The sequence below is a fragment of the Monodon monoceros genome, unplaced genomic scaffold (genome assembly GCF_005190385.1).
Source record: "Monodon monoceros isolate NGI ecotype Baffin Bay Population unplaced genomic scaffold, NGI_Narwhal_1 Super_Scaffold_12, whole genome shotgun sequence".
NCBI classification, from domain to species: Eukaryota; Metazoa; Chordata; class Mammalia; order Artiodactyla; family Monodontidae; genus Monodon; species Monodon monoceros.
Genome location: NW_021703768.1, coordinates 53670698 through 53685933, shown reverse-complemented (window position 1 = coordinate 53685933; position 15236 = coordinate 53670698). Strand labels below are relative to the sequence as shown.

The window sequence follows — 15236 nt, the reverse complement described above, 5'->3', positions numbered from 1 at the left end:
TTTTTTTTTTTTTTTTTTTTTTTTTGCGGTACGCGGGCCTCTCACTGCTGTGGCCTCTCCCGCCGCGGAGCACAGACTCCGGACGCGGAGGCTCAGCGGCCATGGCTCACGGGCCCAGCCGCTCCGTGGCACGTGGGATCTTCCCGGACCGGGGCACGAACCCGTGTCCCCTGCATCGGCAGGTGGACTCTCAACCACTGCGCCACCAGGGAAACCCCATAGAATATACTTAATAAAACATTTTCTTCTCATGCAATCGTATTTACGGAACTATCTGCATACAATTTCCTTATGCTATGAGTCAAAAGATACCCGGGCGATGTCTGAGGTGAAGCCGAGTCCAGAGGCCACTGGGAAGAGAGGTGTAGGGCGCCGGCATGTTCTATGGGCACGTCTTACGTTCCAACACAGAAGCATGGAAAAGCCCTAATCCTCGTCTTCATCCCAGAAGAGGTGACTTTATATAACAACATGTTCAAAGACAAGGCATGTGTATTCAGATGAAGGAAATGACCTGCCAGAATTCTTAGAAGTTGAGGCCTCTACTGCCGAAAAACAGAGAAGGAAACCCTAGGATATTTTCCCCTCAGTCACTTACGTTTGACAGTCAGCTGCCACAAAGAGTCAAAGAGCGGGGATTCTAATTCTCAGGAGTCAGAATGGCAGAGGAAAAAGTAGAGATTCTAAGGAGGAACACCAAGACATAGGCAAAATCTTCTAGCCACAACCCACCTCGACGGTTCCCCTCAGAGAGCCCGACTTGCTATACAACAGGGTCAGGAGAACAATACAGAATTCAGCTGCCCTGCTCACATGTCTCACTGGGCGATGGACTCCTTTGGGGACTGCCAGTTACCACAGTGGGGACTGCCATACCCACCAGTGCAGCCATCACTAGTCTCATTACAAGTCTGAGTAAACTCAGTATCCTGGTGGCGCTGGTATGTGACAAGGTTTTCCCTCTGGTTGCAGTTTTAAGTGTAAACTCTTAAGAAGAGTTTGAGGCCATGCTTTCCAAAATGTTCAAAGAAACCATGACGAGCAGGGTGAAGTCAAGCGTACTCTGTGAGGTCTACCCTTTACATGACCCATACTGTGGATGTTGATTCTGTAATTCATGTCTTTATAGAACAAAACGCTACCACACCCTTGCTCATTATCTTTTTCTAACTCAAATGTATTGCCCTGAAGAAGGAAAATTTGCTTTCCATTCGCTGGTGGGTGGGACCCCTAAACTGTGGCCACAGTTCACAGTGAAGAAACAGTCTGACCACAAGCAAATCTCAAGTCCTCCGAGTTGTTGGTTCTTCACTTACCAAACAAAGGTATTTAAAATTAGTTTTCTGTTAAGGTTTCTTCCAGCTCTGAAATCCCAGGATTAAACTTTTCTAAGTGGACATCTATAATATCCCACTTCATTTTCCTCAATACCTGTCTGTCTCAAAACACAGTTTCAAGAAGTAACCTATATACTATGTTGAGAAGGATGGGCAGGTTTCTAGTGATGGATTATTCTAGAAGAGGGGCCACTGAGCACAGGGAGTTCCCTCTCAGCTTCATGATACAAACATGTGTGGGGTCTGTCTCCCTCACACACCTAGAAACCTCCTGATACCAGTGTTGACTGTGGAGGGACACAGGAAAGATCTACCCAAGGATACGGGGGTCAGCCAACCTATGTAACACCTCTCCCCTGATGGAAGGGCTGGTAAACAAAGTTGTCCCCCCACCCCAGAAAATGCTACTCAAATAATCTGGCTTTAAGGGAGCTTCCTCAGCCTACTGGCAGTCTTTTGCCTAACGCTATCGGACAAAAATAAGTCGGAGGGGGGCCTTAATTCCCATTGCGTTTTATTTAATAAAATACTTACATAGAGCTTACTGCATGCCAGGCACGGTTATAAACATTTTACAGATATTAACTAATTTAATCCTCAAAACATTCCAGGATAGAATAGCATACATACTTTTTTTTTTTTTTTTCCAGTACGCGGGCCTCTCACTGTTGTGGCCTCTCCGGTTGCGGAGCACAGGCTCTGGATGCGCAGGCTCAGCGGCCATGGCTCACGGGCCCAGCCGCTCTGCAGCATGTGGGATCTTCCCGGACCGGGGCACGAACCCGTGTCGCCTGCATCGGCAGGCGGACTCTCAACCACTGCGCCACCAGGGAAGCCCTGCATACATATTTTTATGGATGAGGAAACAGAGACACATAGAGGTTAAGTAACCTTCTGAAGGTCACAGGCTGGTTAAACAGCAGAGGTAGGATTGAACCCAGGCCGTGTGGCTCTGAAATGCCTACTGAATAACAGACCTTAGAGGGTGGCTTTTAGTGAGAAAGTGCAGGCACCCACCTGCTGCAGTGGGCCACCCTCCACAAGGCTTGCTGAAAAGATGTTCACTGAAAAAGTCTCCAAATTCCTGTCTGACTCAGGCTTGCTATAAAGTCATTCTGAGAAATATGAAATAGAGAATTTACCCTCATGCCTTTGGACATCCAGGAGCCCGCTTTGCCATTACACACACTCTGAAGCTCTCCTGAGAACAGCAGTTCTCATCTAGGGGTGGCATTTCAGATTCACCCTGAGAATGGGCTGAAAGTCCACAAGCCTCGGTGCTCCCCCTGCCTCTGCCCTCAACGCACATACGCGCAGATTCTGATTTGTGCTCCCAAGTGTGTTTGGAAATGCGCGCACATACACACACACACACACACACACACGTATTTTGATAAACCTCCCTAGGTGACCCGACTCTCCCTCCCACGGAGCAAAACTAAGGTCTTCCTAATAATTTTCCAAGGTGAGAAGATCAATCCTACATTGCTTCTATCTCCCCGGTCTCCTCCCCCAGCCCCCTCACAGAAGATGAATGCAGGCGTGATACAGGATGCTGCAAATACATACCAAATACCAAACTGGCTATTCGATGAATATATAAATGCAATTGACATTCTTTCACAGTCTGAAATCCTCTCTTTACTCTCAGGATATATTACACCATTCTGTTTTTATATAAACATGCCACTTTAAATGCTAATTCAGATGCAACACTCAATTTTTTCTTCGTTTTGCTGCTGGGTTTCTAACATTCAAAATGACACTGGACTTCCATTTGGCTTCGACGATAGGCATTCTGAATTCTTGTTGTTTCAATATTTGTAGGGGTAGGAGGGAAGAATGTACTAAGAAGAAAACTAAATTTATTTTAAAACTTACCCAAATACAGTTTACATGCCCTTTATTTTGCTTGAATTAAGCCCTTTCCCTCTCTTTCAGAAAACGTTACCTTCACCTTACTGAAAATCTCGTAAATCTAATTTGACTCCGTTGTAAAACCAAGGTGATTGCCTCTCCTTGCATTCTAGAAATAACCTCATTTTACTCAAACTGCTTTTCTAAACAGCCCATCAAGGCAGCATGCTCTGGCTGAAATACAACTGGCCTGAACATACGTCTTCTTTTTGAAAAATACACACACCTACAGATGCCAATGACATCCACGTGAGCCTCTCCAATTACACAGAAGGTCGCTTCCTATCTCGTCTCAAAATGAGGAATTTCAACCTAAGAAATATCCTAATCCAGTGCACCCAGTTCAATCTAATTACAGTGAGACAAACTGTCTTCTGAGTCCAGCAGGCCCCGCTCCACCCAGAAGCTTCCAGTGACCCTCGGGGTCCTCTGCCTCTGTCATCCTAAGCACTGTGACAACACTCTCTCCCTCTGTGGCTCACTCCATTCTTCCATCCCACCCTTTCCTGCTCCTGCCCAAGAGAGACAATATGGGAAAGACGTGAGACAAGTTTATCACCTTTTTCATATACTTGTTAACTTATCCGTGTGGCAAAATGGTTCTTGACAACAGCTCTCCTTGTCTGTCGCCAGACCACCAGAAGCATCCCATTAATGACTCATGTTCTGCTGTGCTAAATGCAGCTCAGGGACACCGTGCCCAAAGGTATGTACATTTCAGCGAGACCCCGAGGAGAAAAGACCTTTAATATCCAACTGAATGAATTTCAGTTCTTACAGATCCAACTGAATGGATGTCTGGCACTGTGGTAAGTGTGTTTTAAGATGCCTGTTTTCTTTGTGGAGAGGAAGATGGACCTCCTAGCAGACCTGAAACCATTGTATACCAGCAGCACCTCACCCTACTTAGTCCGTGGCCAGCCCTACTAGACCCCAACCATTTCAGAATAATGATAAAAGGAAAAGGGGAATGGAGAAGGGACAAAGCTCTATGGAGAGAAATAGTTGCTAAACACTAGTATTGCTGCTAGGTTGAGAAATTGAAATTAAACCGAGAAGACTCCTAAATTACTTTTTTTTTTTTTTTTTTTTTTGTGGTACGCGGGCCTCTCACTGTTGCAGCCTCTCCCGTTGCGGAGCACAGGCTCCGGACGCGCAGGCTCAGCGGCCATGGCTCACGGGCCCAGCCGCTCCGCGGCATGTGGGATCTTCCCGGACCGGGGCACGAACCCGTGTCCCCTGCATCGGCAGGCGGACTCTCAACCACTGCGCCACCAGGGAAGCCCCCTAAATTACTTTTAATACTTTCAATACTCCCAGAAATTCCTCAGCACGCAGAAACATACTTCTCCAGGCCTTCTGTGCACAGGAGGAGCTGCTTTCTGCTTTGGGTTTCTGCTGCTAGATGTGTATGGCCAACCAACATAAAGCCAAGAAACTAACTGACCAAGTGTCAGTCACTGTTCTACTAAAATAAAGTGATAACTGCAGATAGCCCTACGGATCCCTGAACTACAGGGCTCCATGAAACAATGCGCTCATGCTCACAATTAAAAGAGGTAGAAGAAAGGCTATTTTAATTTTGGGTAGCAAGGAGAATTTACTTGCTAAGAAGAGATAATGCAGTTTCTTTCTCTGTGCAGGGGGCTTGGGGGGGTCTTAAAGATCATTAAAAATCAACATTGGAGGAGGCAAGGGAGCTGGTCCCAGCCAATTTCCTGCCCCTCTCTCCAGGGAATTCCGAGAAGAAAAGAAGCTCCCTCTGTACTAGAGAGCTGTTTATTTGAGCAATTAACAAAACATGAGGGGGTCTTTTAAAATTAAAGGGGACCTTGGTTTTGCTCTGAACCATCCATTAGCTCACACCTTGGGCTTTTACCCTTTTTCCACTCTCCCTGTCAGAAAACAAACACCACCCAGAGAGCTTTGCCACTTAGAAATGTCATTTTAGGACCCAAGTTCAAAAGACTAGTTAAGGGACCCACAGCACTAGGAACTTTTTAATAAATATGGACAGTTTAGATTCGCTGTTAGAGATTTTACAACATAAATGTTGTCTTGTATCTGGAATTTGCTTTTAGCTTTTGCTCAGCATTGTTTGTTTTTTTATAATTATAGTTGTGGACGCATCTTCTTTAGTTCAATCATCCTACCCGCCGTACAGTATTTCATTGTATGACTATATCATGATTTATTCAAAGGATATACAGATTTTGACAGGTAGCTGAGAGGAAAGGGAGCAGAGAGTATGGCAACTTTTGTTCCAAGGAGAAAGACAAGAACATGCTAGAAGAATCTGGGAAAATGGCTACTCTTTGTAAGGAGAAGACAGCTAGCTAAAATCCACCCATACAGGGAGATAGAGTAGAAATGGGATTTGGGACCTTGAAGTTGGTAAAGGGCTGGAAGAGCCTCTGGAAAACTGATCGGGGGTCACTTGGTTTTTTAGTAACATCAGGTCTAGAAAGAAGCTCCCTTGATCTCTCTTGTCTGACCTTTGCACCATTAAAAAAAGAAAAGTCACATCATTGTCTTTGCAACCTTTTAAAACACCTGTGAAACACAGACTTCAAGTTAGTCCTTGAGAAAATGATCGTAAAGTACAAATTAGTGGGGATCTGTATTACGTTTTTTCTAGAAAGAATATAGGTTGCTTTTTTATCCTTTTCAATTAGTAATAAAAAGAAAAGCCTATTTTCTGTGTTCTTTTATTTGTAAAAGCTTTAACTGTTATATACTATATACATGCTTTATATAACAAATATGTTTTTATCACATGATTCCAGACAAACATTGTCTATAAGCTTACTTAAAATTTTTTATAGACAATACTAAAATTTTTTAAAAATCTGATAAATCTATGTGTCTGAATGATGAAAGTGCATTTTTAAAATATTATCCTTCAAGGTATACACATTAAAAGTGGCAGATATAACAAAATCAGGTGCCTTCTTCCAAGAGCACAGCTTTTCTGAAGGTACACCCCCTCTGACAAGTTCAGTCGCATTGCCGGGTACCATAGACAATGAGGAATACATCACATTGCACAGTTGCTTGCTGTTGACATGGAAAGACAACTCAACAGAAGAGCAGGATCAAATCCTCAATCTTTCTGGGAGAAGGTAATAAAAGACTTGAAAGCATTTATGCAGTAAATAAACAGAGGAAGTGTTAACAGGTTTAATGATCAGGTACCATGATGCGGGCTAGCACCCATACCTAATAAAAACACACCTGTGCTCTTCTTCATCAGATTTGTATTAAAATCACTTGAGCATTTATCTTATAGGTATTTTCTTTTTCTCAAAGTCATAAAAGAACCTTGCATGAGGAGAGTAATGACTGGCATCCTGTGTGGTGGTCACTGGAAACTCAGAGTGGCATTACATCCCAGAACATCTATGTCATGTCATTAATTCTTTGGGGAATACTTGTATTTAATAGAAAATTTTAAAATAGCATGTTTATTTCTTGTTTGCTTTACTTGCAATTATTAAGTTTTCCAAAGTTCACTTAAAAAGGTAGATTTATGTTGACATATATATATATGATTTTTATTCCCATCATCTGATTGATAGAGCAACTGATTTTTATTAGGAGGGGATTTTAATTGGCTCAAATGTAATTCTATCTTACTAAGTATTCAAAGCATGTACTCCAAACAAACGGATGCCATCATCACTTTGGGTTTTTTTATTAAAGAGTCCATGCTCTCAAACAGAGAAATTTAAATATTTTCCTTATCGTGTATTTCCCCCATCAACTCATGGCTATCAGCTAACATGAACAGAATTGAGACTTACACAAGTGCAAAAGGAGATATGGCCCTTCAGTAGGTATAAGGAATCTACTTTGCTAACTAACATTATTGTAATAATAATTTATAGGAAACATACTAACTTAAACAGGAAAAAAAAAAGCACCATTTATCATAAAGGCTAAAAGGAAGCTCTGACTAAAGTTCTAAAGTTCTTAAATAAAGTATACAAGACAAGCCTAAGATGCTTTAAGCATACGAAATTATGAAGGAAAAGAGATTTTTGTCTACAAAGATATTTTATGTAGATATTTCTGTTTTTCTTGTTTCTGATTTCTCATCATGTTGGGAAATATCAAAAAGTTCAAACTTTTATAAGTCTAGGCAAAAGAGTCCTAATCATACTGCAGGAGAATGGAAGTTTTTGATTCTAAGGACATTTCCGATGCTAAACTATTAGGCCGTTAACCTGTAGTGTCCAGAGACGTAAGTTGGGAGCGAGTGAAAATTTATTTAGGCACATTCTCCAAGAATACTGATCCAGTGTTCTCCTGGCAACTAAAAAAGTACAGACCAAAATGGAGAGCAATAAAATGTTCATGGTTCACGAAGTTTTGGTTCCTAGACACAAAGACTGAAATTTCCCAAAATTGAGTCAAAAGAATGAACTCTTACAACAGTCACCACATACGTTTCTAATCCTCCAAGTTGAGATTTGCATGAATTTATCTTAAATATTAGACTTATTTTTTTTAAAAGGACATTGCCCCATCCACTAAATTCAGCATAAATCAGATACCAAATCCAAATATTTCTAGACCAGACCTTACACAGTACTAGTTGATAGTAAATCTACCTTAGTAGAATATTAAAGGCAATTAACTTCATTCTGCAACTTGCTGATGCAAAAAACTATGATTTATGCAAATACATTATCAGCCTTAAATATAAAAGGTGGAAACATACTATAAAGAAATCAAGTCAATGTTCACAAATTTGCTATTTTAATGTAAGAGCATTACATGAATCAGTGCAGTAAGGTCTAGATCTAATAGAAAGTTTAGCTGATGCAAAGACTTCATCAATCCAGAGGCAAAAGTATATCATTTACTCTGCATAAAATTCATAGTATAAAGATCATTGAATTCCAGATCATGTAGATAAGCACTAATTCTTTAGTCCGATCATTTTAAGCTATCTGCAGACCAAATAATGTTCTTGCTTGATAACATAACAGAATTTTTAAATTTAAGATTCTCCCAGGAATAACCTGCTGTATAAAAATAAACAAGCAAATAAAGTAAAATTTAAAAAAAAAAAAAAAAGATTATCCCAGGAATAAATATGCATTTTGGCTTACAATGCCCATAAGGAACCCTGGAAACTTTCTTCAACTTATCTTGTAATCATTAATATTTGACATTTATAAATAAATGCAAAGCTTTGTGTTTTCTTAATTCAGTTGATTATCATTAATCTTCTGATTGCCATTGAAAATCTAACAAGTCAGAGAATAATGACATTACAAACTGTATCCCAGAATACAAATGACTCAATAAAGAAATTATTCTACTTACAGACTTCCTCTTCTGGGGAGACTCAGCTCCTTCTGCAAAAGAAAAAACGAAACATGTATGTGAGATGCTACATTAACCTTAGACTACTAGGACACCAAACAGGTAACATAAAATGTATCATCCTTATTATGCTTTATTTGGCATTTTCTATACTGAAAAGATTTTAGTGTAATTATTTTATGCTGGATCCCTTCTGACATTGTTCCCTTTATACACTGTATTTGATGTACAAACCCTGTTTCCCTAAATTCCAGAGCAGAAAAGACATCAATCCTCCCAAAGCAATGACAGTCAAATACTGAGTTGAGCTACGTGACCCTATAATTGAGGGTAAGGGAAATCTGAGCAACCAGAGAACTTATCCAAAAAGGAAACAGAAGGAGGAGGAGAAATTTTGCAGAATTATAATTAAGTGAAAGGTGAAATGAAAAGGGTAGTGAAATCAGACTATTTGCCTCCAACAGAAATAAACTCATGCAAAACATTATGTCTACCAAAGATTATAATTTAAAAAAGAAATAGAGCAAAAGTTTTCCTTCTGGTATTATTTCTTAAAACAAATGTGACTTATGATTAAGGACATTTAAAAGTAGGTTAACGAACTTCTAAAAAGGTAACCAGACAGCAACAACAATGAATATAGTGCTTTATAGTTTCAAAGGATGCTCTTACACTTATCTCAAATTAAGATCATTATCTACCTTTCTAGAGAGAATCTATGGGAAAATAAAACAAAATAACCCAGCAAACAAACAAACAAAAAGGGATACAGAAATACCTCCACCCACTAATGAAGCTTTCAGAAGCCTGGGCACTCGAGAATGATTACTTGATGACAATAATTAAAGAATAGGAAGTAATGAGTCACCTGGCTATTTTAACTCAAACTTTGAAAGCCTTGACTAAATTTGGGCTTTCCTTCCCATAATTTTCATTTATTTTTTTGCCTGCCAGGAGCTCAAGCATCATTTTTTGAAAGGTGCTTCCCCTTCAGCTTCAAACTCACCTTTCCTGTTCCCTATTTTTATTGGATCCTTAAATGTTTGTCATGGCCTGTGGCCTCACATCTTACTTCTAAACCATGCAATTTGCTCCATCACAGCTTACAAAAAATGGACTTAAGAGCAGCAGCCCAGAGGAGGATCCTGCCTTAAATAGAACTTATCCAAAGTTATTACTTTACTCACTTATTAACTGGAAAATATATTTTGATACAGAGTTATAATAATCAGATCACTGTTTAATTGCAAGAAAAAAAAAAAAACAATTTTAGGGACAGAGTATTTTCTTCCTTCTCCCAACAGCTAACCATTTTCTTTTCACGGACTGCAGGGTTCAGTGGTGAAATGCTTTTGTTTTGTTTTGTTTAGAGTTTTTCTTTAATCCTTCATTAGCCCCAAGAAATTACAGCGTTTGTGAAGTTGGCTCCCTGATTCTGAAACATAAATATACCTTTATTTACTAAAGCCTCTAAAAAGAAGAGTAAAGTCTTTGACCAAGACAGTTTTCCTTGGGAACTGAAATGTAAATAGAACACCAATGAGTAATTGTCTCTACGTGTGTCTTGGGTTATGACAAGCACTGAGAAATCTGTTTGTATTCAGGTTAAAAAAAGAAAAAAGGAGAACTGCCTAGAAGTAATCATTCACCAGAGGGTTTCTTTTAAAAAGAAATTACTGATCTGAAAAGGAATACATATATATAACTGAATCACTGTGCTGTACACCTAAAACTAACACACCATTATAAATCAAATAAACGTCAATAAAAAAAAAGAAATTACTGAGACCCACTACATAGCAAAAGGCCTAGAGCTTAATTAAATAAGTAAGTACTGCTGTTTAGTAAGTTCATCTGACAGCAGTATTAAAAGAAAAGGAGGCGTACCTGAGGTGCTATCATTAAAAACAGAAAAAAATAAGTCAGATGTTGTTTCAGTTCTGGACGCAAACAGATCACTCAGAAGATACAAGAGGAGAAGGGCCAAATAAATGATCCCCAAACAGTTCAATCAATCATATTCCACCAAATGACCCGACTGTAAGCTGGCTGCTTTGCTATGAGAAGAAACTGCTGAAACGGCAAGATAAGGGATGAAAACCGACTCTGTTTTTAATCAGAAAGCCCTTCCAACAGGTCTAGAATTATGAGTTCTAAACAAGAAGAAAGGTCACAGTGGGTAACCCCGCACTGCTGCTCCCCGGGACGGCGGCCGAGGTTCCAGGACATTTAATAGGCCACTGTCAATGACCTGCAGGGTCTGTGCTAACCAGGCTGAGGAGCTAATCCACCTGACGGCTTGAATGTCAGGCTTGGAACTGGAAACTCAATTTGCTAGCAAATTGGAATCAGATGCGATGGTAATAAAGTGAGAGAAATGAATGTGCTGTGGCCAAGACCTTGTGAACAGTGGCTGCAAAAGCCTGCAAATCCCAAGAGGGCTAAGCGATTGCAGACAGAGCCAGGAGGGGCTGCTGTCCTGCTGCATGGGGAGGGACCATCCACTGGTCAAACTGCACGGGCTGGACGCAAATGAGCAATATCAAGGCACTTACTGCCCCAATCCTAGTGGTACTGTGCGTGTGTGTCCTTATTCTCTTAATGTCAGGATCAGGTCACTCAACCATACTTACATAATTAGATAAGACATGTGGTATTGGTTCCGGCCATAAACCAAAGCTTGTGCTTAGTATATTTGGAGCATGTGTGAAAAATTAGCATCAGATTAAGAATAGAGAAGGGAAGGGGGCAGAGAGAGAAAAAAGGGCAAGAAGCGTCCATCTGAACTGAAATCTATGTGATTATTAATCATCACAGGTTAAAGAAATGCATGAGTGTATTTAAGAATATTAAAATTTTAAAATTATTTTCATTGATATTGATTTTTCAGTGACATCTAATATTTTTCAGAATTGCTGTGTATCATTACTTGCTTGAAAATATGATCTCCTTTGCCCCCCTTTCTAAAAATGCTGACTAGCAAATACGTGCGTTTGAAAATAAAGACAAAGTTAATCGAAGAACTCTGTTTCCCTTCTTGTGATCTCTTGATAAGACTGAGAACACACAGATTCCTCAAGTACTGAAAGAGAATTTCTGGGAGTCTGGGAAGAAAAGAAAGCATAACAAATGATCCTGCCCCTTTCCTCAGCCAGCCTTGGCCTCAAAAGGAGAAGATAACTTGTCTCGTTCATAAAGGCAATTGAGAAATTGCTGCAATGTTTAACATGTACAAGCAATTTCCACAATGGCAATTTAAACAATATATACTATTTAATACATATTTAATAGTTATACAACAACATGGCAACACATGCCACATGTATTTAAGAAATCTTTGAACTATTCTTTTTAACTGATGGGCCACTTTATGATTTAAAAGAGAAAGGAGATCTTATATCATATTACAAATATTATATTACAAATAAAATATCCCCTCCTTCAACAGGTGGGGCTTAATTCTCTTCCTCTGGAGAGTGGGCTGGACTTAGTGACTCCCTTCCAAAGAAAGAGGAGGGAAAAGGAAAAGTAGCAACTTTTCAGTGGAGAAACCTGACAGACACCGTCTGAACCAACCAACATTAACGTTACCAACAATAATCATAGATACCATGTGCCCCTGATACGATGTCATGAGAAGAGACTTCACCACTGTGGCATTCTCCCTAAAAATCCTTAACTCCAGTCTCATCCTGGAAAAAGTACCAGGGAAAACCAAACTGAGGATCATTCTACAGAACATTCTACAGAACAACTGTCAGGGTTGTGAAAAACAAGGAACAACTGAGAAACTGTCACAGGTCAGAGAAGACTCAGGAGAACGATGACAAAATGCAATGTAGGATCATAGACTGGATTCTGAACCATAAAAAGGACAGTAGTGGAAAACCTGGTGATATCCAAATAAAGTGTTTAGTTAATAGTAATGTACTAATGTCAATTTCATAATTTTGACAAATGTATTAAGGTTACATTAAGATGTTAACATTAGGGGAAATTGGTGGAAGGGTATGCAGAGATTCAACTGTCTTCAACTTTTCTATAAATCTAAAATGATTTCAATTTTTTTTTTTAAGTTCTCTAAAAAGAAAGAGAGAGCTAAGGAGAAAGAAAGACGTGTGTGTGTGTGTGTGTGTGTGTGTGTGTGTGTGTGTGTGTGTAGGCTAGGGCATGGAATGTATGAATAAATATCGAAATATTCTATGCTTATTTTAAGGCCATATTTAACCCAGTATTTTAGAAGATTATAGAAATAATCTAAGTGAGAGAAGCTTGTGACTAGGACCATCAGTGAAGATGTTGAGAAGCAGTCAGGTTTGAGATATGTTTTTACAGAATATACAAAAGAACTGGATGTGGAAGATGGAAGAGAAAGCCAGAAAGAGTAAAAGTTCTTGGCCTGTGCAGGGGGAGTTTGAGGGAAGAACGGTCCTATCTGGATACATCACATCCAAGATGTCTGTAAGAAATCCAAAGAAAAATTTCCAAGCAGGTGGTTGGACAAACGAACCTGGGTTCAGGAGAGAGGTCGGGGCTGAAAATAGACTTTGAACTCATTATTGTATAAGATGGTACATAAAACCGTGTGCTGGAAGTGACAGGAGAAGAGAGAACAGAAAAAGAAGTGGCACATATACCTATATGTATATATACAGGACCACTTAAAATCTACAAGCAGGGAGAATTCTGCTACACGCTACGCCCTGTTAAATGATGTGCTGAACTATGCAGACCCTGGGTTCTTCAAACAACACAAACTGAATGAGGCTAGCAAGTAAAACTACTACTGGGTAGACACCAGCTCTCACACAGGTGACGGGACTGTTGCACAGACAAGGTCAGAAAATGGGCGGGAACTAGGAAATTAACCCCCAGAGAACATGACCACATCTGGGGAACGGCCCGTTAGGACACCTCTGCTGCTCAAGGCTCAACTGGGCCTCAGCCTCCAGGAAGGACCTCTCCACTGTCCCAGCACCTTCCCCTCAGCACTCTGGCAGGTCCCCACTCCCCACGAGAGTCCCATTACTGCCAGGTGTCAGCCAGCGTGATCACGCCTGAGTTTCTGCAAAGAGCTGAGATGCGGGAAGCAGTGTATTGGGCACCGTTAGGGACACGTAAGGAGGAAATAAAATAAGACAGATTTAAAAGCTACTTGGGGAAACACACACAGCAAAAGAGATATCACCAGGTGCAGGATTATGCAGTATAATTTGAATGAATAAATGTTAACAGGGGAGAGAAAATAAAAGGGGATGAGATAATTCAGCTCAAGCAGTGGTTCTGAATGCAGTCCGGCTACACATCAGTGTCACCCAGGGAGCTTTTACAAATACCGATGTCTGAACACCACCCTGGAGATGGAGAGGGAGTTGTGTGTATACGTTGTTTTGTGGCGGCTGGTACTTTTAAGTACCCTTAAGGCCTATTAGTTTGCCTTTGGATTTTTTTCTTTATGGAATACTACTTTTCTAGCTGTCATCAGAGTAGTGAAGTTTTAGGGTTTTTTGTTATTTCCTTTCCAAGTGGGAAGCACTGTAGGGCAAGGAAGGGTACCCCAAATGGAACTCTCCCTACTTGATGGGGTGTAAATTTAGCTAGGGGTATAGGCTCAGCAAGGGATTGGCTCTTTTAAAGGGATGTTTTTGGCCCCATTTTTCTGGCCTCCATTTCTGAGTTACTTGTGAAGGCAGAAGCAGAGGACAGAAAAGTTCACACCACAGAACCAGATCTTACAGAACCAGGCTTGGTTCTGAAACACAGCTGCACACAAAAGGGGCTTATGTTCAAACCTCTTGAAAAATCCAGTGAATTGCCCATACAGTACATAGCTCTGTGCATAAAAATCTGTAGAATGAAGCTGGAGAAGCAGTAGGTAGACCTCTACAGAGATGCTTGGACATTCAAACTGTTCATCCTGTAAAATACCACTCAGTGGGAATGTGAGATGGGTGGAGAGCCCTAAAGGACCCCTCCTTTCTTGCAGGTTTTATTTCATTCTGTTTCTGTGTCTATAACCACAGTGCACTTTAACATATTTACCTGTGGTAGTAAAGTTCAACAAAATAAACCATGAAAGGTACACACACAAAATCCTTGCTGCGTTTTCATGTAAATTTTACTCTATCGCAACCGCATACTCACTTTCTCCGAAAAAACAGAAGTAGTTACTGCCTTCCTTTCTTTCTGGGTTGGCTTTTTCTCCTGTGAATTCAAATCAATGGCCATCGTCCCCAAGACTAGGCATTCGCCTCACAGGCCCTTTCCATACACAGAGTTTCTCAGTCACAATATGGGTGTCTAGCTCTTTGAGTTTTATAAAATCCTATCCGAAATGGAGTCTATGAATTTCTTAACAAACTCACCTGGCTGTTTGGCAGGACACGCCAGCCTTCCCATGGAAAGCCCAGAGATGAGCAATTGCCCAGGATCGCAAAGCCAGGAGACGGTGGAAGCAAAACGCGAACCTACGACACCCAACCCCAATTTTCCCCCTGCACTCCAATGTGAAAGTGCTGGAGAGCAGGCCAGAGTGGTGTTGTGAACGACAGGGAGGGGAGTCTGAATGAGGACATGAGCACAGAGGGTTGGCTTTAATTTAAGAAAAAAAAAAAGGAGGGCAGCTTTTCCTCTAAAGAGGGAGAAAAG

The 15236-nt window shown here is 40.6% G+C and overlaps 1 protein-coding gene across 3 annotated transcripts in view; it reads right to left on the bottom strand.

Annotated features, from left to right (window-relative positions):
• MAST4 (microtubule associated serine/threonine kinase family member 4) overlaps positions 1–15236 on the bottom strand; it is a 568502-nt gene that overhangs the window by 255168 nt on the left and 298098 nt on the right. For all 3 annotated transcript variants that reach the window (XM_029218029.1, XM_029218025.1, XM_029218027.1), the window contains one exon: positions 8589–8620. In XM_029218029.1, coding sequence (XP_029073862.1) covers positions 8589–8620 — 32 coding nt within the window. The remainder of the gene's footprint in view (positions 1–8588; positions 8621–15236) is intronic.